The sequence below is a fragment of the Podarcis pityusensis genome, assembly GCF_964106645.2.
Source record: "Podarcis pityusensis genome assembly, chromosome: 16".
Taxonomy (NCBI): domain Eukaryota; kingdom Metazoa; phylum Chordata; class Lepidosauria; order Squamata; family Lacertidae; genus Podarcis; species Podarcis pityusensis.
In genome coordinates, this window is record NC_138041.1 from 28,318,411 (window position 1) to 28,339,025 (window position 20,615).

The following is a 20,615-nucleotide window of genomic DNA, read 5'->3' on the forward strand; positions in this document are numbered from 1 at the left end:
GGCTTCCCCCTCCCCAGTCCCATGGCTAAAAACGAAGCTGCGCGCAGCCTCTCCCGGCTGGAGAGGTTGCATGCGGCTAAAGAGGAAGCCAAGACAGCCAGTGGGATGGATCCCGCTCGCTGTCTTGGCTTCTTTGCTCTTTGGGGCTGGGGGGGAAATAAAAATGTGTTTCTTTATTCCCCCCCCTAAAAACTAGGTGCGCCCTATGGTCCGGTGCGCCCTTTGGAGCGAAAAATACGGTATATTCATAAGACCTTATGATTGTTCACGCTATACCTGACCTGGCTTTGTTACCTTCTTTTGCTTTCAGGAAACGTAGTGGTGCACAGTTGGATTACAGGCCACAGCATTGTCCAGTGGGCTAGTAACCGTGCCGTCAGCTGTGGCCTGGGGTGCAGGCTGGATCTTCCACTAAAAAAAAGATTCAGTTTCCTGAATCTCATGGAAGGTGGTGCGCTGGGTGGAATTTATGCCTGCAGTGAAAGCCAGAGCCACTTTGGAAGGTCCCCTCATGCTCTGGTAATTCAGCCGGGGGGAAATGACTTGGCCTATCGGAAAGGCGTAGACTTGATGTGGCACAATTAGAATGACTTCAATGAACTGATTGCCTCATTGCCAGATTCAACCCTAATTTGGTCACCACTGCTGGCGAGGCATGTATGGAGGGACTGCCGGTGCCCTATTGCGATAAACAAAGCCAGGAAGCTTTTGGTACATTTGGCGGTGCTTAGAGTGGCAGCCCTGGGGGATTGGGTCATTGACCACCCCAACATCCAGTTCAGCTAAGTGGCCCTCTATCAAGGGGGTGGCGTACATCTTTCCGATGTGGGAAACGATGTGTGGTTGGCTGATATGATGGCTGGGATTAGGGATTGGTTGCAGGTTTGAGGGTATTGGCGGCGAGCTTTTGATCGAGTGGCGGTTAGGCATTGGTAAGGGTATTGTTATGTAGATGGAAGGGGGGAGGAAGCGCCATCACCTCCCCCGCATATTGAAGGGTAGTCCAGTAAAGGATTCCGGAGGGCGTGGCCCTGTCCGAAGCCTATGGAGGTGTGGGCCTAAGGCACGCCCCCAAGCGGTGACCCCGGGGGAGTTCCTAGTTGATGTGCATCAGCAGGACTCCCCCTACTGGTGGTTAACCCTTGCCGGTCTTCAAGCAATCAGGCTGAAGCTGGTTAGACGATAGGACCAATGCCTAAGCCAATACAGCTCAATTCCTGTAATCAATAAAGTTGTGGCCTATTTTTGCCCATTAACCTAAAATACTGGTGTCCTGTGTCTTTATTTCTGAGGGGGAGGCGGGAACTCGCCACGCAACTGCCAACCTTCCCTGGGGTCTGGCTCATTTATGACACGGGGCAATTGTTGAGCTTGTGTGACCTCATGACTCCTCTACTTCATTGTGACATCATGATGATGATGTATCAGTGATGTATCAATGATGGTTTTGGACATGTATTCTGGTCAGGAGGGAAGGTCTTCAAAGAACTTGCAACCCATGTTCAGGGTTCTTACTCTGTGTGGGGACTTGTTGCGCAACAATAAAGATTGTGGTCTACTCACCACTGTTCTATCGCCATCTTGGAAGCGCCCCTCTCGGCTAGGCATTTCTTCTTGTGCCCTGGCAAAGCATTTCTTCCTGTGCCCTGCACTTAGGAAGGCCCCAGCCCTGCAAAGTCCTACTGGCCACAGGGCCTGGCTCCTGCACGCACTCCTGACACCCAGGATTCTTCACCCTAGCCGGGCCTTCTGCGCCCTGGCCAGATCCTCTCTCTTCCTGGCTGCTTCCTTCACTGCTAGTTGGCTGCAAACCTTCTCTGGAGTCTGGCTCATTTATGACACGGGGCAATTGTTGAGCTGAGCTTCTGTAACCTCACGACTCCCCTACCTCATTGTGACATGATGATGATGTATCAGTGATGTATCAATGATGGTTCTGGACATGTTTTCTGGTAGGGAGGGAAGGTCTTCAAAGAACTTGCAACCCATGTTCTGGGTTCTTACTCTCTGTGGGGACTTGTTGCGCATCAATAAAGATTGTGGTCTACTCACCACTGTTCTATCGCCATCTTGGAAGCGCCCCTCTCGGCTAGGCATTTCTTCTTGTGCCCTGGCAAAGCATTTCTTCCTGTGCCCTGCACTTAGGAAGGCCCCAGCCCTGCAAAGTCCTACTGGCCACAGGGCCTGGCTCCTGCACGCACTCCTGACACCCAGGATTCTTCACCCTGGCCGGGCCTTCTGCGCCCTGGCCAGATCCTCTCTCTTCCTGGCTGCTTCCTTCACTGCTAGTTGGCTGCAAACCTTCTCTGGAGTCTGGCTCATTTATGACACGGGGCAATTGTTGAGCTGAGCTTCTGTAACCTCACGACTCCCCTACCTCATTGTGACATGATGATGATGTATCAGTGATGTATCAATGATGGTTCTGGACATGTTTTCTGGTAGGGAGGGAAGGTCTTCAAAGAGCTTGCAACCCATGTTTGGGGTTCTTACTCTGTGTGGGGGCCTGTTGTGCAACAATAAAGATTGTGGTTGTTGTAAACAAAATCTGCCCTTTTTCCCTTATGGGGTATCCAAGAGCCCATATAGAGTCCTTACATAGGTTCCCTATTGGTAGGAGAAAATAACAGAGGCCAACCAGAGAATATTGAGAAGCAAAGCAGCTAGTAAGCTTGATCTTTATTAATCTGTTGCAACAGGGTGCTCCCCTCACACGCAGGAAAGGAGGAGGACCCAGAAAAATAGTGTGCAAGGCCTTATAAAGACTTTTGAAATTGCCACCCTGTAGATCAAGACCACCCCCAGAAACATCATACATACATCACAGAAGGGGTGTAACCTAAGACCACCCCCAGATACATCAAACCTACATCACAGAAAAGTCGGTCTAAAACAGAAATTTGAATGTTGTTTTTCCTGTTTGCCAGGTTATCTGACTGCCTTTCCTGATAGTCTTGTCACCCATTAAAATGCTGATTACTCAATTCGTGAGACAATAGGAAGGCTCCCTGACTCGCCCACCCCCCTCCCTCCTTGCAGGGAGAACATTTGCTCAGTTTGGGAATCAAAATGGTTTCAGGTTGGTCTTCCTGTGCTGATCTATGTAAGTGCTTGGTTGGTACACCTATGAACATTACCATATATCAAGACCTAAAATTCCTATCACAATACCATATACAGTGGTACCTCGGGTTAAGTACTTAATTCGTTCCGGAGGTCCGTACATAACCTGAAACTGTTCTTAACCCTAAGCACCACTTTAGCTAATGGGGCCTCCTGCTGCCGCTGCGCCGCCGGAGTATGATTTCTGTTCTCATCCTGAAGCAAAGTTCTTAACCTGAAGCACTATTTCTGGGTTAGCGGAGTCTGTAACCTGAAGTGTCTATAATCCGGGGTACCACTGTACTTTCTATGGGAAAGCGCACCTTGGTTTTGGAAGAGACTTCTGGAATGGATTAAGTTTGAGAACCAAAGTACCACTGTACTTTAAAAGGTGGGGAGGGGTCATGGTTTGGTGGCAAAGCACACAATTTGCACACAGAATGTCCCCAAGTTTGATATCTGGCATTCAGATAGATGGGACCCTGGGCCAAGCACTTTCTCATAGGCCCCTCCTCTGACACTGGACCCTAGCAGTACCAGATTTCTGCAACGAGCTGCCCTTTTTGTTTCCCGCAATGCCCCCGATGTAGCCTCACTCCTGGGGCATTGTGGGAATTTAAAATGGCGGGTCGCTACGGCTGCCCAGTGCTGTTTGCTGTTTGGTCACTTGTAACCCTACCTGGAGATGCATTGGCTCAAAACAAAGGGCTGAATTAAATAGAAACAGGAGAGGTTGTTTTATATGGAGTCAGATATTGGCCCATTCAGCTCAGGATTGACAACACTGGCTGGCAGCTGCTGCTCTCCAGGATTTCAGACAGGGTGTCTTCCCAGCCCTACACCTGGAGGTGTCAGGGGTTGAACCTGGGCCTTCCGAATCCAAACCAGGTGCTCTAAGCCGCACCCTTACTTTATGCTTTCAAAGATCAAACATGTCTTGGGGATCATTTATTTTATTAATGTTTGGTTACAGTGGGTTGAGCACATTATATTCCGGCCCCCCCTTGAAAATATACCATCTCTTCTTTCTCCTCTTAATAAATTGTGAGGATTCCTCCCCGTTTCGCATCGCCGTTCCGTTTCTCCTCACTTTCTTCCGTCGAGATGCTCAGAAGCCAGTGGGACCTTCAGCACTTGTCAAATCCAGCCTTCACTCCCAGTCATCAGCAGTTTCCCTCAGAAGACTTCTTGGCACCTTGAAGGACAAGCGCCGAAGCCGAAGCTCTCTTTTGATGCCGCCACTTGGCTCGCCGATTCTTAAACCAAACCTGTGCATTTCGTAAAAAGTGCCCCCGCAACAAAGAGAGGAAAAATTGGTCCACAATCCGACACGTGATTTTCCTCTTTAAAAGATGCTGTGGGTTTTATCCAGTGTTAGAGTGAACGGGCACAACTAACCTAGGTTCATTAATTTCAGTGGGCCATAGCAAATGTTAGCACTGCTCAGAGTAGACTCACTGATAATAATAATAATAATAATAATAATAATAATAATAATAATAATTTATTATTTATACCCTGCCCATCTGGCTGAGTTTCCCCAGCCACTCTGGGCGGCTCCCAATCAAGTATTAAAAACAATACAGCGTTAAATATTAAAAACTTCCCTGAACGGGGCTGCCTTTAGATGTCTTTTAAAGATAGGATACCTACTTATTTCCTTCACATCTGAAGGGAGGGTGTTCCACAGGGTGGGCGCCACTACCGAGAAGGCCCTCTGTCTGGTTCCCTGTAACCTTACTTCTCGCAATGAGGGAACCGCCAGAAGGCCCTCGGTGCTGGATCTCAGTGTCCGGGCTGAACACTGGGGGTGGAGACGCTCCTTCAGGCATACAGGACCGAGGCCATTTAGGGCTTTAAAGGTCAGCACCAACACTTTGAATTGTGCTCGGAAACGTACTGGGAGCCAATGCAGATCTCTCAGAACTGGTGTTATGTGGTCCCGGCGGCCACTCCCAGTCACCAGTCTAGCTGCCGCATTCTGGATTAATTGCAGTTTCTGGGTCACCTTCAAAGGTAGCCCCACGTAGAGCGCGTTGCAGTAGTCCAAGCGGGAGATAACTAGAGCATGCACCACTCTGGTGAGACAGTCTGAGGGCAGGTAGGGTCTCAGCCTGCGTACCAGATGGAGCTGGTAGACAGCTGCCCTGGACACAGAATTAACCTGCGCCTCCATGGACAGCTGTGAGTCCAAAATGACTCCCAGGCTGCGCACCTGGTCCTCCAGGGGCACAGTTACCCCATTCAGGACCAGGGAATCCCCCACACCCACCTGCCCGCCCCCTGTCCCCCAAAAACAGTACTTCTGTCTTGTCAGGATTCAACCTCAATCTGTTAGCCGCCATCCACTGAAATTGATGAACCTGGGTTGTATTATAATAATAATAATTTCCACAGCCACTCTGGGCGGCTTCCAACAAAAGATTAAAAATACATTAGTTGTGCCCATTAATTTCAAAGGGCCGTATGCAATGTTAGCCCTGCTCAGAGTAAACCCATTGAAATTAAAAGACATGACTGGCTTAGGTTCATTCATTTCAATGGGCTGTCTCTGGGGCTAGCCTTACCCCGAGTAGACACATTGAAATTAATGGATGTGAGGTCTACTCTGGGCAGGCCTTGCATCGGATGCAACACAATATTACTCAGAGTAGCTGGATACAACCCTATTTGACCCCAAAATGCAAGTTGAAAATGCCCTCCCACCAGATGTCAAGGAAATAAACAACCATCTGACTTTTAGAAGACATCTAAAGGCAGCCCTGTTTAGGGAAGTTTTTAATGTCTGCTGTTTTATCATGTTTTTAATATTCTGTTTGTGGTGGCTGGGGAAACCCAGCCAGATGGGCAGGGTATAAATATGATGATGATGATGATGATGATGATGACATGAGAATATACCAAATAATATGAAATATGTACAAAACGAAGCCAGTAATGGCTATCAGTCATGAAGGCTATATATCAGTGGCTCCCAATTGGTGGTCCGCAAACCCCAGGGGGTCCGCGAAACCCACCCAGGGGATCCGCGGCACCATTCACATAACAAAAACTACCAAAGAGGTATCAAAATTTTCAAAAGTTTGGCTTGGCTTTTGAAAAACAGGGGGTCAGCATTACTTAGCCTATTGGGGACCTCTGCTATAAATTATGATGGATGCAGCAGAATGAGAGGCACAATGAATTTCCAGTCACTGGGGTCAACAGCTGGGCAGATTTATTGCTTTCATGCCCAGCATTTGGGCTTCGCAAAGCCATCTCGTTGTCCACCGTGGGAACAGAATGCTAAACTGGACGGACCTTTCCTTTCTGATGCAGCAAGGTTCTTGCGTTCTTAAAAATGTATCCCCAATTTAAACCAAGTTACCACTTTAGTTACCTCCACTCTCTCTTCCTTCAGGTGAATTCGGTTAGCCAGGTGCTCTCTGGTAATGACATCTGGGTACTGGTTCTGGTGGAAGAGGGCTTCCAGGGCCTGCAGCTGGTCGTCCGTGAAGATGGTGCGGTGGCGGCGGGTCCGGCGCTGAATCTGGTGGAAAGCTTGCAGCTCGCTCTGGCTCCCACGAGGGTTCTTGCACGGCCTGCCAACGGGATGGAAAACCCGCATGGGCCAGGGAAACCTTGCGTCTGCTGAAAGGAAAGTTTGGGATTCAGCAGGTTTGCCTTTTATCAGAGGCGTAGCAAGGGCAGGTGGTACCTGGTGCGAATTTTTTTTTGTCACCCCCCCCCCCCCAGTTAAACCACAGAGCCTAGGACTTGCCGATCAGAAGGTCGGCGGTTCGAATCCCCGCGATGGGGTGAGCTCCCGTTGCTCGGTCCCTGCTCCTGCCAACCTAGCAGTTTGAAAGCATGTCAAAGTGCAAGTAAATAAATAGGTACCACTCCGGCGGGTAGGTAAACGGCGTTTCCGTGTGCTGCTCTGGTTCGCCAGAAGTGGCTTAGTCATGCTGGCTACATGACCCGGAAGCTGTACGCCGGCTCCCTCGGCCAATAAAGCGAGATGAGCGCTGCAACCCCAGAGTCGGCCACGACTGGACCTGGACTTTACCTTTACGTTTACCCTCCATTGAAATTATTAAAAGAAGGAAAAACATGATACTTACAGCTGCAGGTGCTATTTTCTGGTTTATTTACTTAACATTGTGAGCATAAACACTTAACCCCCCCCCCAACTTTGTTCTCACACCCCACCTCTCCTTCTATGTGTTCCAGGGTTTGGGTCCTGACTGAGGGAGCTTTTCCTTCTCTCCTTTTCTCCCCCTTCCTGCCTCCTTCCCTTCCTCCCTCTGCCTGCCTGCCAGCCTCCTCCAGCAGCCCGGGAATGCGGGGCAACGGCGCACCGCCTGCCCACGACTCCCAAGCCTCCCCCGAGCTGTCAAAACGAAGGGGGAAGGGGGGAAGGCCGCCAGCAAAGTGGAGCAGCTCCCCCCTTCTCCCCACAGCTCAGGGTAGGCTTGGGAGTCGCAGGCGGCCAGCGCGCCAAATGTCACCTCCCTCAGCGATGACACCCGGAGCAGTCCGCCTCCAACGCAGCCCCCTTCCTATGCTTCTGCCTTTTTTGGAAAAAGCAAAATGTGTATATATTAATGACCTGGTCCATCGCGTTATGCCAGACAGGGCAGAGGCCCTGTGCTTACCTGGCCTTAATTCCCTCTGGAAGGGGGTGGTTTATTGGCATTTTGCAACACTTGCAAATGGGCAAGTCGAGCAAAGGTAGAGATGCACGGCTTCAAAACTCCCCAAGAGAGAGGTGGAGCCCACCACCCACATTTCAGATCTCTAGGCTGGCGCTTGGGAACCTTTGACTTTCCAAATGTTTTTGGACCGCATCTCCCATCATCCCTGGCTACTGGCCATGCTGGCTGGGGCAGATGTGAACTGGAGTTCATCAATATCTGGAGGACAACCAGTTCCCCATCCCTGCTGGAGTTAGCCAGCACCCTAAAACGTTTACAGAACCCAAATTCTGTTTGATGTATCTTCCCGTACAGCTTAACTGCAGTTTCTCAGTAATACTTTCATCTTCATGGTTCATATTCACCAGTACCATGATGTATGTAATGATCCCAGTTCCTTTTCCACTTCTATATATAGATTTTGACAATCAGTCCTTATTATTTCATCTAAGTGATTCACAACCCATATTCCTAAATATTTTCCATTTTGCTTATGTATCCATGTGGTTTTCCTTGCTTCCATAAGATCTTTTTTTAAAAAAAATATTGTTTGTGATATTTACCCTGAGCCATTCTGATTTATCATCAATTATTTTATAGCCTGATACCTTGCTACACACCCTCGTAACTTCTCTATGAGATTTTTCAGGGGAAGATATTGTCAGTACTACGATATCTGTGTACAGCAATATTTTTGTGTCTATGGGACCACATTGCACCCCTTTTATATCTATATTCTACTTGGTAGCTATTGCCTCAAAAATGAACTGCAGTTTCTCTTCATTAACAGATACTGGGTGCCTCCAGGCTGTTGCTGTTTTCAGGTGGGAGATTTAATCTCATACCAGAAAATGTAGCTTGCTTATTTATAGTTGATTGGGAGGTCTTGCACAACAAACCTACTTTCCCCAAGAGATCAGAGTATATGTGATACGGAAAGTGAGGGAGAAATGCACTGGAAAGTGTGGGATAACAACACAACATCTAACCTCTCTGTAAACAAAGCAGAATGAATGCTTATTAAACAGGCAACATCATCTAGTCTCCCTGCTAACAAATTGGGACGAATGCTCAACAAACAAGTCAAAGGCAGTCTGTACCGAGAGAGCATTTTCCACCCAACTTTCCCCTCTCCCAGTGAATTCTACACATTTTGGACTGATTTTTGCCCATTCTAAAAAAAAAACCAGCTTCTCCCTGGTGGGTTATAAAGTATTGTCGGTTTCACAACCAGCCTTCCTCTGCCCTCCAGTGTGGCTGACAAATCGGTTATTTGTGAGAGGTTTCCAAACTTGTCAGTTTTACCGGAGAGAAGAGGGAAAGGTTAGAATGATTTTATCGGGTTGCAATATCCCCTGGATGTCAGCCTGCAGTGGATCCATGATAACATTTAAAGTAGGGGAAAAGAAAAGTTGTGAATTGCAGGAAAGAGCATTAACTGAAGTAGAGGAGGGGTCTCGACTGACAAAGAGCTCTAAAATGCACAGGCCATTTACACCCCATATGTGTGATGGATAAGCCAGTTTACATTTGTCTCTCCCTTTACCCATGACTCAAAGTTCCCACCTGCACTGTACATATGAAGCACCCTTGCGTGATGACTCCCCCCAAAGAATCCTGGGAGCTGTCGTTTGTGAAGGGTGCTGGGAGTCATCAGCAGGCCCCGATTCCCCTTTACAGAGCTCCAATTCCCAGTGTGGCTTAATGATCAATCCCCTTTCCCAGGGACTCCGGGAGCTGTTATATAAACAAACACACTTCTATCCATTTTACAATGCAGTTCTCCTGAATTTTGAAGGGTTGCTGCGTTCCTGTTTGGGTATAGTTTCGGAAGCTGCACATTGGAGAGGTGAGAATTCAAATGCAAACTGAATGGAATTCCTCCCACACCCTTAGCTGACCCTGTGACCCTCTCCCAAACTTCTCTCCCCCTCCCCTTTATACTACACAGAGTAGGGCAAATGCGTCCCAACAAAGACCAAAGTTCGGCTGACAGCTCCCAGCAGCAGCCAGCCTCAGGCTTTGATCACAAGGAAACAGGGATACTCACTGAGCCAGTTTGCAGCCTCCTGCCAGGAGTAGGGACCGCTGTGAACACAGCAGCAGCAGCCGCAAGGCGCAGCCTCCACCTCTGCCTCTTCCACCTCGTCGTCCTCCTGCTGCAGGGGGCCAGCAGCCATGCCCCCCAGGGAACGCAGCCCCTTGGGTTCACAGTCCAAGATCCCTCGGAAGCAGAACGGGAGGAGGACAGGGGGTCTTCGCTCGGCCGAGCCGGAGAGGATGTTCTCGATGGTGAAGGAGCAGGGTTTCTTGAGGGTCCTCTTCCCAAGGTCTACTATGCCTGAAGGAGCTTCGGCAGCCATCCTGCTCAAGGGACCTCAGCCACGCCGTCCTGCAAGAGAGAGACTTGACTTTTCGGGAATGGAACTGGGAAACTGGTTTTCAAAACAACGACAAAGGGGAAATATGGAGCAGAACTAACGTTTTGGCTTCTTGGAGGGTGTGTGTGTGTGTGTGTGTGTGTGTGTGTGTGTGTCTGGGGGGAGCTCAGCTTCTTATCCAACCTCCTGGACCATTTTTTATTATATATGCTTGCAGACAAACAAGATCACATGCATATATATCCCAGAACCAGCCCCCTGTCTGCTCACCTAAGCGAGCTTGCTTGATAACCAACGGCACCCTAAATATATACGTATATATCTATATAATCCTTCTTGGAAAGGAAACCATAAACCCCCTGCTGGAATAAAATAAATTCTAACTAATCTTGACAGCTTTGTGAAGGGTTAGTGTGGATCTAAGATTTAGCTAATCCTACAGAAATGACTCTGGAAGGAAATCTGATTTCTCTATCTCAAGTGTAGATTTGAGGTGGTTATGAGGTCCATTGTGTCGGAATCCTCCCGTTCAAGTCAGGGGGAGAGAAAAGCTGTTTCTCAGGCCCAGAAATGGCCCAGAAGGATTAAGTCCTTTTTTAAAAAGAGAGAGAGAAAAGCAAATTATCCTTTTCTTTGGCCAAATGAAAGCTTTCCCATCAAAAGGGAACTGTCATATCGCACAATATGGAGCGGGATTGGAAGCGAATGGCAGGACAGAGGGAGAGTTTAGCTTGACGATAGAAAATCGGCACCAGCAGCCAAAACACTTTGCAAGCCAAGGTCTTTTCCCGAAAGCCAGTTTATTTCCCCATCCCGAGAACTAGAAAAGTTGTCAAGTTGTGGGATGTTTTCCCAAAATGATACAGGTTGTCTTTTTAATACATAAATACCCAGGCAGTCCCGGACAGATTTGGACAGTCCTTACATCTAGCCGGGACCGTCTGTGGTTTAGGGGACCATATTAAAACATCACAACTTTTCCTGACTTCCTTGGGATACCTGGGACTTTTAAAATACTTTGCATCCTTCATAATCTGACGGTTCCCTCCATGCAAGAAGTGAGGTTACAGGAAACCAGGCAGAGGGCCTTCTCGGTAGTGGCACCCTCCCATCAGATGTCAAGGAAATGAACCACGATCTGACTTTTAGAAGACATCTGAAGGCAGCCCTGTTTAGGGAAGTCTTTCATGTTTGATGTTTTATTGTGCTTTTAATATTCTATTGGGAGCCGCTCAGAGTGGCTGGGGAAACCCAGCCAGATGGGCAGGGTATAAATAATATATTATTATTATTATTATTATTATTATTATTATTATTATCATCATCATCATCATCATCATCATCACCATCTTAACATCATGCGAAATGTAGAGCTATGCTTATTCCCAGAATCGCTTTTAAGACGTTTAAAAAAAAAATTCCATTTGTGGGTTTGTCACACTGGGCTCCCACTGGGAGGAAGGGTGGGATATATATTGGAAAAACTGAAATAATCAACAAATGGTGGCATGTTGGCTGCCATGTGCATACATCTTCATGTCTTTTTTAGTGTTTGCCGAGCTCTTTTTATCACGCCTTACCCAGAGATGTCTGTTGCAGGGGGAATAAATACAAAAGTGGGGGAGTAAACAATTCAACCATGGCAATTGTTGGAAACTACGGCCCCAGACAACAAACATTCCCTTTGAACAATCATTGATAATCATGAGGGTCGTGTAGGGCTCTGAGCTGACAGATGGAGATCAGCAGACCACTGAGGCATAGCTGTCAACCTTCTTTAAAGGGAAATTCCCTTATTCCGAATAGGATTCGTCAAAAGAAAAGGGAAACGTTGACAGCTATGCACCAAGGCTGTTGGGTATGAGGACCAGGAGAACCTTCTGAGCCTGGTCACCTTCCCTTGAGGAACCAAGCACCTCCCATGAAGTGAGGTAAGGTAGTCACCTCAGGCGGCAAATCTGGCCTCCACCATGCCCACTGGCCCCCTCCTCTACATCTGCCCACTGCTGCCAGGCCCATTCCTGCGTCTGGCTAGTGACGGGTAGCAATGGGTGTGTGTGAAGGAAGTGGCCTGTGACAGGTGAGGTGGAGGAGGTTGTGATGGAGCCAGACATAGAGGAGAGAGGTGGCAGCAGCCACCACACAAGGAGGAGAGAGTTGGTGGCAGGGAAGAGCGGCAAAGCTGCAAAACATCTTGGCCTGGCCCCGGGTTATGGCATGGAGAAGTGCCCGTCTGCAGGCCAGAAAGCTGGCCTTTTAAGGCTTTGAAGTCCTAGAAGAGGTAGTTGGAAGACAGAGGCTTAAAACATGGGTAGGCAAACTAAGGACCAGGGGCCGGATCCGGCCCAATCGCCTTCTAAATCTAGCCCACGGATGGTCCAGGAATCAGCATGTTTTTACATGAGTAGAATTTTATTTAAAATGCATCCCTGGGTTATTTGTGGGGCATAGGAATTCATTCATTCCCCCCCCTCCAAAATATATATATATATAGTCCGGCCCCCCACAAGGTCTGAGGGAGAGTGGACCGGCCCCCAGCTGAAAAAGTTTGCTGACCCCTGGATTAAAAGGTCTCAGTCTTGCACCTCACCTCTGCCAGAGCAACTTGTTTTTTTGGAGCTGTCCATGGTCCTGAAACGTCTATCCAGTCTTGCCTGCCCATCCTTGCTGCTTTCTCTGTGGGACCAGAACAGGACAGTGGGGATAAGGGGCAACAGATGAGATAGGGTTGCCTAAAGGCTACCAGAAAAGCTGGATATTCAACAATAAACCAGTGTGGAGGGACTACAGCTCTCCAGGTATTGCTGGACTACAACTCCCATAATCCCTGGCCATTGATCATCAAGGTCAGGTTGACAGGAGTTGGAGTCCAACTGGTTTGCCACTTATCTCCTTGACATCTGATGGGAGGGCCTTAAAAGAGGATGGGGAAAATTCATGGAGGTGAAGGCTATGGATGGTTATTAGCTACCATGGCTATGCTCTGCCTCCATGGTCGAACACAGTAATGCTTCCAGAGGGGGGCAGTTCCTGGGAGCTACAAAAGGGAAGAGTGCTCTTGTGCTTGGGTCCTGCTTGTGGGTTTCCCACAGGTATCCGGCTGGCCACCGTGAAAACATTGGCCTGATCCAGCAGGCTCTTCTTAAGTTTTTCGTTGGGCCTCGGAATATGCCTGCAAGAAACACCATTCTGGAGAGGCCGTGATGAATTGAATAAATAGGGATGGAGAGGGAGAAAGGACACTTTGTTGAAAAGCAGCCTTATCATATACAGTGGTACCTCGGGTTAAGTACTTAATTCGTTCTGGAGGTCCGTACTTAACCTGAAACTGTTCTTAACCTGAAGCACCACTTTAGCTAATGGGGCTTCCCGCTGCTGCTGCACCGCCGGAGCACGATTTCTGTTCTCATCCTGAAGCAAAGTTCTTAACCTGAAGCACTATTTCTGGGTTAGCGGAGTCTGTAACCTGAAGGGTATGTAACCTGAAGTGTATGTAACCCGAGGTACCACTGTATGGTGGAATTGTTTAAACATCAAACAATTTTGGGAAACAATATATAATGAAATGAAAAAAATGTTCAGATATTCATTTAGGAAAACATCAGAAGGTTTTCTATTGGGAATAGTACCAGGAAGTCTAAAGGGAGAAGACAAGACATTATATTTAATATATTGGAAAAGTGGTATTATACGGACAAAAACAGAGTGGCTTGCCAAATTATTGGAGTATTACAAGATATCCAAAACAATGGGAGAAATTGGAAGGATCTCAAAAGAGAAGATAGACAAGGACTGGAAGGTCTTTAAAGGATACTTGCAAAATCATATTGAAAAATCAGAACTCCTATTAGAATAAACAAGTTCCGTTATAAATACTAAATAAGATGGATAACAATGTGTAACAGAAAAAGAAGTAGAAAATTGGTTTAAGTGTGTGTGAAAGAAAGTAACAGAAGTGGAAAGAAATTGCAATTGAGTAGATTGGAAGTTTAACACAAGGGTGGGGTGAGGGGTGAGGGATGGTGGTGGGAAAAGGGAGTATCTGTGGGATTGAGTGTGGCGCTATGGGTTAAACCACAGAGCCTAGGACTTGACGATCAGAAGGTTGGCGGTTCGAATCCCTGCGACGGGGTGAGCTCCCGTTGCTTGGTCCCTGCTCCTGCCAACCTAGCAGTTCGAAAGCACGTCAAAGTGCAAGGTAAACGGTGGGAAGGTAAACGGCGTTTCTGTGTGCTGCTCTGGTTCGCCAGAAGAGGCTTAGTCATGCTGGCCACATGACCCAGAAGCTGTACGCCGGCTCCCTCGGCCAATAAAGCGAGATGAGTGCCGCAACCCCAGAGTCGGTCACAACTGGACCTAATGGTCCGGGGTCCCTTTACCTTTACGTATGAATATTTTAAAGGATTGTATGAAATGTATGTTTGTATATTCGTAATATGTATGTATTAAAGTTGAATTATTTTAATAATAAAATATTTGTGTTAAAAAATTATTAAAAGAAAAGAAAAGCAGCCTTATCACCCTACAAGTATGAAGCACGGGTTTTTTTTGGGGGGGGGAGCCGGCCCGGTTGGCAGGGGTTGTAGCAGCCGCAGTCATACAACCTGAAGCAGATTGATTCCCCGCTCTGCATGCCTGCGCATACGCACATCACCTGCAACAAAGATTTTCTCCCACACGCACGCCCCCAATCACTAGTTTGCCCTCCCCACCTCCCTAACCATACAGGGTCCTATACACTTAGCCTATTAGTCCTTCTGCTGATTGCTTTCTTTCATTCTCCCCATACCTTTCACTTTGGGCAAAATAGACTGGTAATGCTTCTTTTATCAAAGAATTATGGGATTTAAGACCCAGATTTCACAAAGAGGACTTTTGATAGCAGCCGGTAATCAAAACCCAATCGCCAGGCGCGTCTATGCAACCCCTGGTCCCTGGAAAAGGGCAAATAAGTAAGAGGGGATTTATATTGATGTTGTGTTTACCAAGATAAGATCTCCCGGGTTATTCCATATTAGAAAAAAGAGAGAAAGAGAGGGGGAAATAAAACAAGGGGGGGGGAGAGAGAGAAGGAGAAATGCAGACAAGCTGGAGACAATGTAGAGATATGGATAAAGAGAATAGAAAAGAGGGGCCTTTTATCGTTTTCGTATTGGGGAAAAGAGATTCTAAAACCATTATAAGGATTAGCAAACATAAAAAAAAAGTTAATCTGCTTTAGCTGTTCGTTTGTCAAAAGTGAATTCACAGGGTTGGAAAATCCTTCCTGTGATGAAGCTCAAGTTGCCTCTCCCCCCCCCCCCAAAAAAATTCCATTCTTCAGCAACAGGGTCCTCTGAGCCAGAGGAAAAGAAAAAGACCTGTGTATGTGTGTTTTCACCAGAGGAGTCAATTCAGAATAAAGCAGAGCCTTGACCCTTAAAGAATAATTTGAAGAGCATTCACCTAACCCAGGTTTGGGGGACATTTTCCAGCCTGAGGGCCACACTCCCTTTTAGATAACTTTCCAGGGGCCACACAGAGTGGCTGTGGAAAGCCACTTAGATGGACAGGGAATTATTATTATTATTGAATAGGATGTCCCTATTTCACTCAGAGAAATGTTGGAGGGTATGGCATCCATGCATAGGAGAGGTGCATGAAGGAATCCTGACTTTTAGAAGACATCTGAAGGCACCCCTATTTAGGGAAATATTAATTTTTGATGTTTTATCGTGTTTTTAATACAGTGGTACCTTGGGTTACAAACGCTTCAGGTTACATACACTTCAGGTTACAGACTCCGCTAACCCAGAAATAGTACCTCGGTTTAAGAACTTTGCTTCAGGATGAGAACAGAAATCGTGCAGCAGCGGGAGGCCCCATTAGCTAAAGTGGTGCTTCAGGTTAAGAACAGTTTCAGGTTAAGAACGGACCTCCGGAACGAATTAAGTACTTAACCCGAGGTACCACTGTATTCTGTTGGGAGCCACCCAGAGCGGCTGGGGAAACCCAGCCAGATGTACGGGGTATAAATAATAAAGCATTATTATTATTATTATTATTATTATTATTATTATCCTCCTCCTCCTCTTTGCAGAAGTATGACTACTGGGCGAGGCAAAAGGTGTTCCTGTTAGTGTATAAAGCCCTCACATGTTCACCTTAAATGTTCACTTGCTTGCTTCGATCTGCTGAACTGGCACTATTGCAGGTGCTACATGATGCTCAACCCATGCTTGAAAAAAAGAAATATTTCAGTATGTCACCCTTGACATTGGGCAGGCACCTTTGCCATACGGTAACTCTTTTTCAGCACTTGCTTTAAGAAATGGTCATGTAACCATCAACCCCCTTTTCCCAGGGAACTCTGGGAATTGTAGCTCAGTGAGAGGAAGAGGGGCCTCTTAAGAACTCTCAGCACCCTGAACAAACTACAGTTCCCAGTATTCTTCGGGGGAAGTCATGGCTGTTTAAAGTGGTAGCATCCTGTTTTTAATGAATGGTACTGATGAAAGCCTGTATTAATAGCAGCCAGGTTACTGCCAACCTAGCAGTTCGAAAGCCTGTCAAAGTGCAAGTAGATAAATAGGTACCGCTCCAGCAGGAAGGTAAATGGCGTTTCTGTGCGCTGCTCTGGTTCGCCACAACCCCAGAGTCGGCCACGACTGGACCTAATGGTCAGGGGTCCCTTTACCTTTTATAACAATAGCCAAATGATGGGGGAAACTTAAGAGGACAATCTAATGAATGAATGGTATCAGCAAATATGGTCCATTACTTTAACGGAAAAATTATCTCTGCAAATGAAAGACGGGAAAGGTTTAACAACAACTAAAATTCCATTCCCTGACAGAATGATTCAATTTTATCATTTATGTTGCACAGAAGGAACGTGATCCTCCATCTGCACATGGACTGCTGTGGCAGGATATTATAGGATAACTCCTATTAATAAGAAAGCCTGCGAGGTGCAGTGGTTACACTGTCAGACAAGGACCCCACTTGTTCAAATCCCCACTTGGCCATAAAACTCACTGACTGGCTTTAGGCAAGTCACTGCCTCTCAGACTAAACGAGGATTAAACGAGCAGGGGGAGAACCATGGTGCGCTATCTCCTTGGAGAAAGCACAATGAATAAAATAATAAGACTTGACTAATTAAGCCAAAATATAATATTTTCACGCAATATATTGCACACTTTGGGCTTTCTATGTACGCTCAAAAGAAATGACAGCACTTACAAACCAACAACAACAACAATAATGGAAAGGTAAAAAGGTAAAGGTAAAGGACCCCTGGACAGTTAAGTCCCATCAAAGGCGACTATGGGGTGCGGCGCTCATCTTGCTTTCAGGCCGAGGGAGCCGGCATTTGTCCACATGTGACTAAACCGCATCTGGTGCAACAGAACACCGTGATGGAAACCAGAGCACACGGAAATGCCCTTTACCTTCCCACCGCAGTGGTACCTATTTATCTACTTGCACTGGTGTGTTCCCGAACTGCTAGGTTGGCAGGAGCTGAGATGGAGCAATGGGAGTTCACTCCATCGCGGGGATTCGAACCGCCGACTTTCTGATCGGCAAGCCCAAGAGGCTCAGACCACAGTGCCACCCGCGCCCCAGAATTCATGTATACAATCCCAGCCAGGCAAAACTCTGCCAGGGAACCAGGCAGAGGGCCTTCTCGGTAGTGGCTCCCGCCCTGTGGAACGCCCTCCCATCAGATGTCAAAGAGATAAACAACTACCTGATATTCAGAAGACATCTGAAGGCAGCCCAGTTCAGGGAAGTTTTTAATATGTGACACCTTAGTGTATTTTTGGTTTTTGTGGAATCTGCCCAGAGTGGCTGGGGAAACCCAGCCAGATGGGCAAGGTACAAATAAATTATTATTATTATTATTATTATTATTAGGTGGAAAGCAGAGCTGGAGAGAGATGTGGCCTGCGGAGGGCAGATGTGTCTGGGGAAACTTCCAAGGGCCAGATATAAATACTTGGAGGGCCACATGTGGCCCTCAGGCTGAGCTTCCCTGCCCACAGTGCCACCTGCGTCCATAAGAAAGGAAAGGATTACTTTGAAAATTGAGAAGGGTGGAAATTCTGCTTTGCATGCAGAAGGATCCCGGATCCGGCCCCCGGCCTCCCCAATATATTATTCTCCGCCTGAAACCCTGGGGAGTGGCTGCAGCTTCTGCTGCTGCCAGCCCGTGCAGGCAACACTGAGATAGGTGGACCGTTCGTCTGACGGCAAGGCATCTTTCAACGGTAGGAAGAGCGGCCAGGAGCAGAGCTGCCGTGCGAGCGCTAGATGGCGCTGGGGAGCCCCCGAAGTGGCTCCGCTCTGTGCTGCGCGCTCTATGGCAGAAGCCTCTTCCTGCTTGCTCCATGCTGGAGTTTTTGCAGATGTGCCGAGGGGATTCGTGAGATCAGCCTTGGCTTTTCCCGGTCCCGCGTGGACCATGAGCGCAGAGCAGGAGCTGGAGAGCTGCTTGAGGCATTATAAGGCTCTGGGGCAGGAGGAAGGCGCCAGGAGCACCTGCCAGGCTTTGCTCTTGGTCCTAGAGAAACTCAAGCAGTTTGCAGGGTAAGTAAGGCTGAGGATGCACGTGGCTTTTTGCAGAATATTTGTGTGTCTGTGTCACGTATAAGCTTTTGTTGCTGGAGAACGACCAGTAATAATGATGATTATTGTTGATTTGAACTTTTTAGTTGCTTGTTAAACGAAAAGGTCCCCAACTGACTTGCAACATATTTAAAAGCATAAAAACATGCCATTTATAAAGCTTGCGCGCGCACGCACACACACACACACAGCTGCTAATCATGCTGGTCTTTGATATTTTTCAGAGGTTCTGTGAAGAGATGTAGAGAGAAAAACCTGGAGGAGGCTTTTCAGCAGTTGGTGCAAGTGAGCAAAGGACTGGGGGAACTGAGCCGTGAGGATTTTCTGCCTCTGCTCCGCTGCGTGCTCGCTTGTCAAATGGAGACGGCGGGCTCCAGCGCTTTCCATCGACTTGAGAAGGTGTGCTCATGCGGAAATCGAATTCATTGGCAGCACAACGCATGGATGAATTGCGGAACTCCCTGTCGTGAGAAGTTGCGATGGACTCCACGTTGAACAGCTTTAAAACAAACAGCAGAAGAGTTTGGCCTATCTAATCCTGTTCTCAACAGTAGCCAAGCAGATGCCTGTGGGATCTGAGCATAAGAGCCCTCTCCCCTCCCGTGGTTTCCAGCAACTCGGATTATGATTATTATGATTATTTTAGTCTCTTTATCTTGCCCAGAGCCTAGTAGCCACTGAGAGCCCTCTCCTCCAGGAATTTCCCCAGTCCTTTTTAAAGCCATCCTTCTTGATGTCTGTCGCTGCTTCCAGTGGGAGAGAGTTCCACAGTTTAACTATACGCTGTGTGAAAAAGTCCTTTGTTTTATCTGTCCTGAAACTTCCAGCATTCAGGTGCATTGGATGTCTCCCGAGTTCCTAGTTTAAGAGAAGTAGAAATACTTTTCTTCTGTATACTTTCTCCATGCCGGGCATAATTTTATAAAGTTCTTTTTTTTCATTCAAATAATATTTATTATTTTCAGTAGATAAACATAATAAAGAGAAAAAAAAGATTAACAATAATAAAAACAAACAAAGAAAAAAAGAAAAAAGATACATACAGCATATTACCACTTAATTAATTTAAATTAAGTACCGTCCATCTTCATAAACATAGTATTTGACGTCCTCGAATCTCTTCCATCCGAATTTCTTAGTAATTATATGTAGCAGTTTCCAAGATCAGTGTTTCAAAAGACCATATCACAGTCCTGATCATATTACATAACTTTCCTTATTGTACATTTTCTTATTTATAAATTTAATTCCATTTTAATCCTAGGCCTAATTGTTTCTTTCAAGTGGTTACATATCTTTAATATTACAATATTTATTCAAATAGTCTTTAAATTTCTTCCAGTCTTCTTGATGTTCCTCTTCTTTCTGGTCGCGGATTCTACCGGTGAGATCAGCCAGCTCCATAAACTCTATCATCTTCATCTGCCATAATTTTATAAAGTTCTATCATGTCACCTCTTACTTGCATTTTCTCGAAACTAAAAAGTTCCCCCCAAAACTGAAAAGCCCACTTAATGAAAAGGAATTGTGGCGGGGAAGCTATGGAGGAAATGGCCAAGAAGGGCTAATAGTCGCAGTGGCTATATGCTGTATGCTCCGGGAATAGTGGCAATAAGCCTCTGGATACCAGATATTGTTGTGAAATAGTAGGAGATCCCTGTGGCACTGGTGTCCCACTTCTGGGCTTCCCATAGGCATTGGTTTGGCCACTTTGGAAAACGGGATCCTGGAATAGTTCGACCAAGGGTAGCCAGTAGGGAGCTTGCCAAATGCTGGGCTCCCAACTCCTATCAGCCTCAGCCAGCACTATCAAGGATGATGGGCGTTGTAGTCTGTTGCATTGACT

General features: G+C 47.0%; 2 protein-coding genes across 6 annotated transcripts in view; one reads left to right on the plus strand and one right to left on the minus strand.

The window, feature by feature from the left end:
* Positions 1-4,039: 4,039 nt before the first annotated feature.
* Positions 4,040-18,413, minus strand: GSC2 (goosecoid homeobox 2). 3 transcript variants are annotated; one of them, XM_080985369.1, is made up of 5 exons: positions 18,221-18,413; positions 12,750-12,835; positions 9,829-10,170; positions 6,482-6,729; positions 4,040-4,370 (listed from the first exon to the last, which is right to left on the minus strand). In XM_080985369.1, the coding sequence occupies exons 3-5, from the start codon at positions 10,139-10,141 to the stop codon at positions 4,266-4,268; spliced, it is 666 nt and encodes a 221-aa protein (XP_080841495.1). In that variant the 5' UTR covers positions 10,142-10,170; positions 12,750-12,835; positions 18,221-18,413; the 3' UTR covers positions 4,040-4,265. The 3 variants fall into 3 exon arrangements, with proteins under 3 accessions (XP_080841495.1, XP_080841493.1, XP_080841494.1); XM_080985367.1 differs by having other exon boundaries at positions 6,482-6,732; XM_080985368.1 differs by lacking the exon at positions 12,750-12,835 and having other exon boundaries at positions 6,482-6,732.
* Positions 18,414-18,488: 75 nt separating this feature from the next.
* Positions 18,489-20,615, plus strand: part of LOC308465262 (tRNA (32-2'-O)-methyltransferase regulator THADA-like) — a 59,701-nt gene continuing 57,574 nt past the window's right edge. For 2 of the 3 annotated variants that reach the window (XR_013980389.1, XM_080985019.1), the window contains exons 1-2: positions 18,501-18,730; positions 18,994-19,168. Coding sequence is in view for 2 of the 3 variants with exons in the window: in XM_080985019.1 (XP_080841145.1) it covers positions 18,504-18,730; positions 18,994-19,168 (402 nt within the window). In the remaining variant the exon portion in view is untranslated. Of the gene's footprint in view, positions 18,731-18,993; positions 19,169-20,615 lie in introns of all 3 variants that reach the window. The other variant, XM_080985018.1, reaches the window with a different exon arrangement.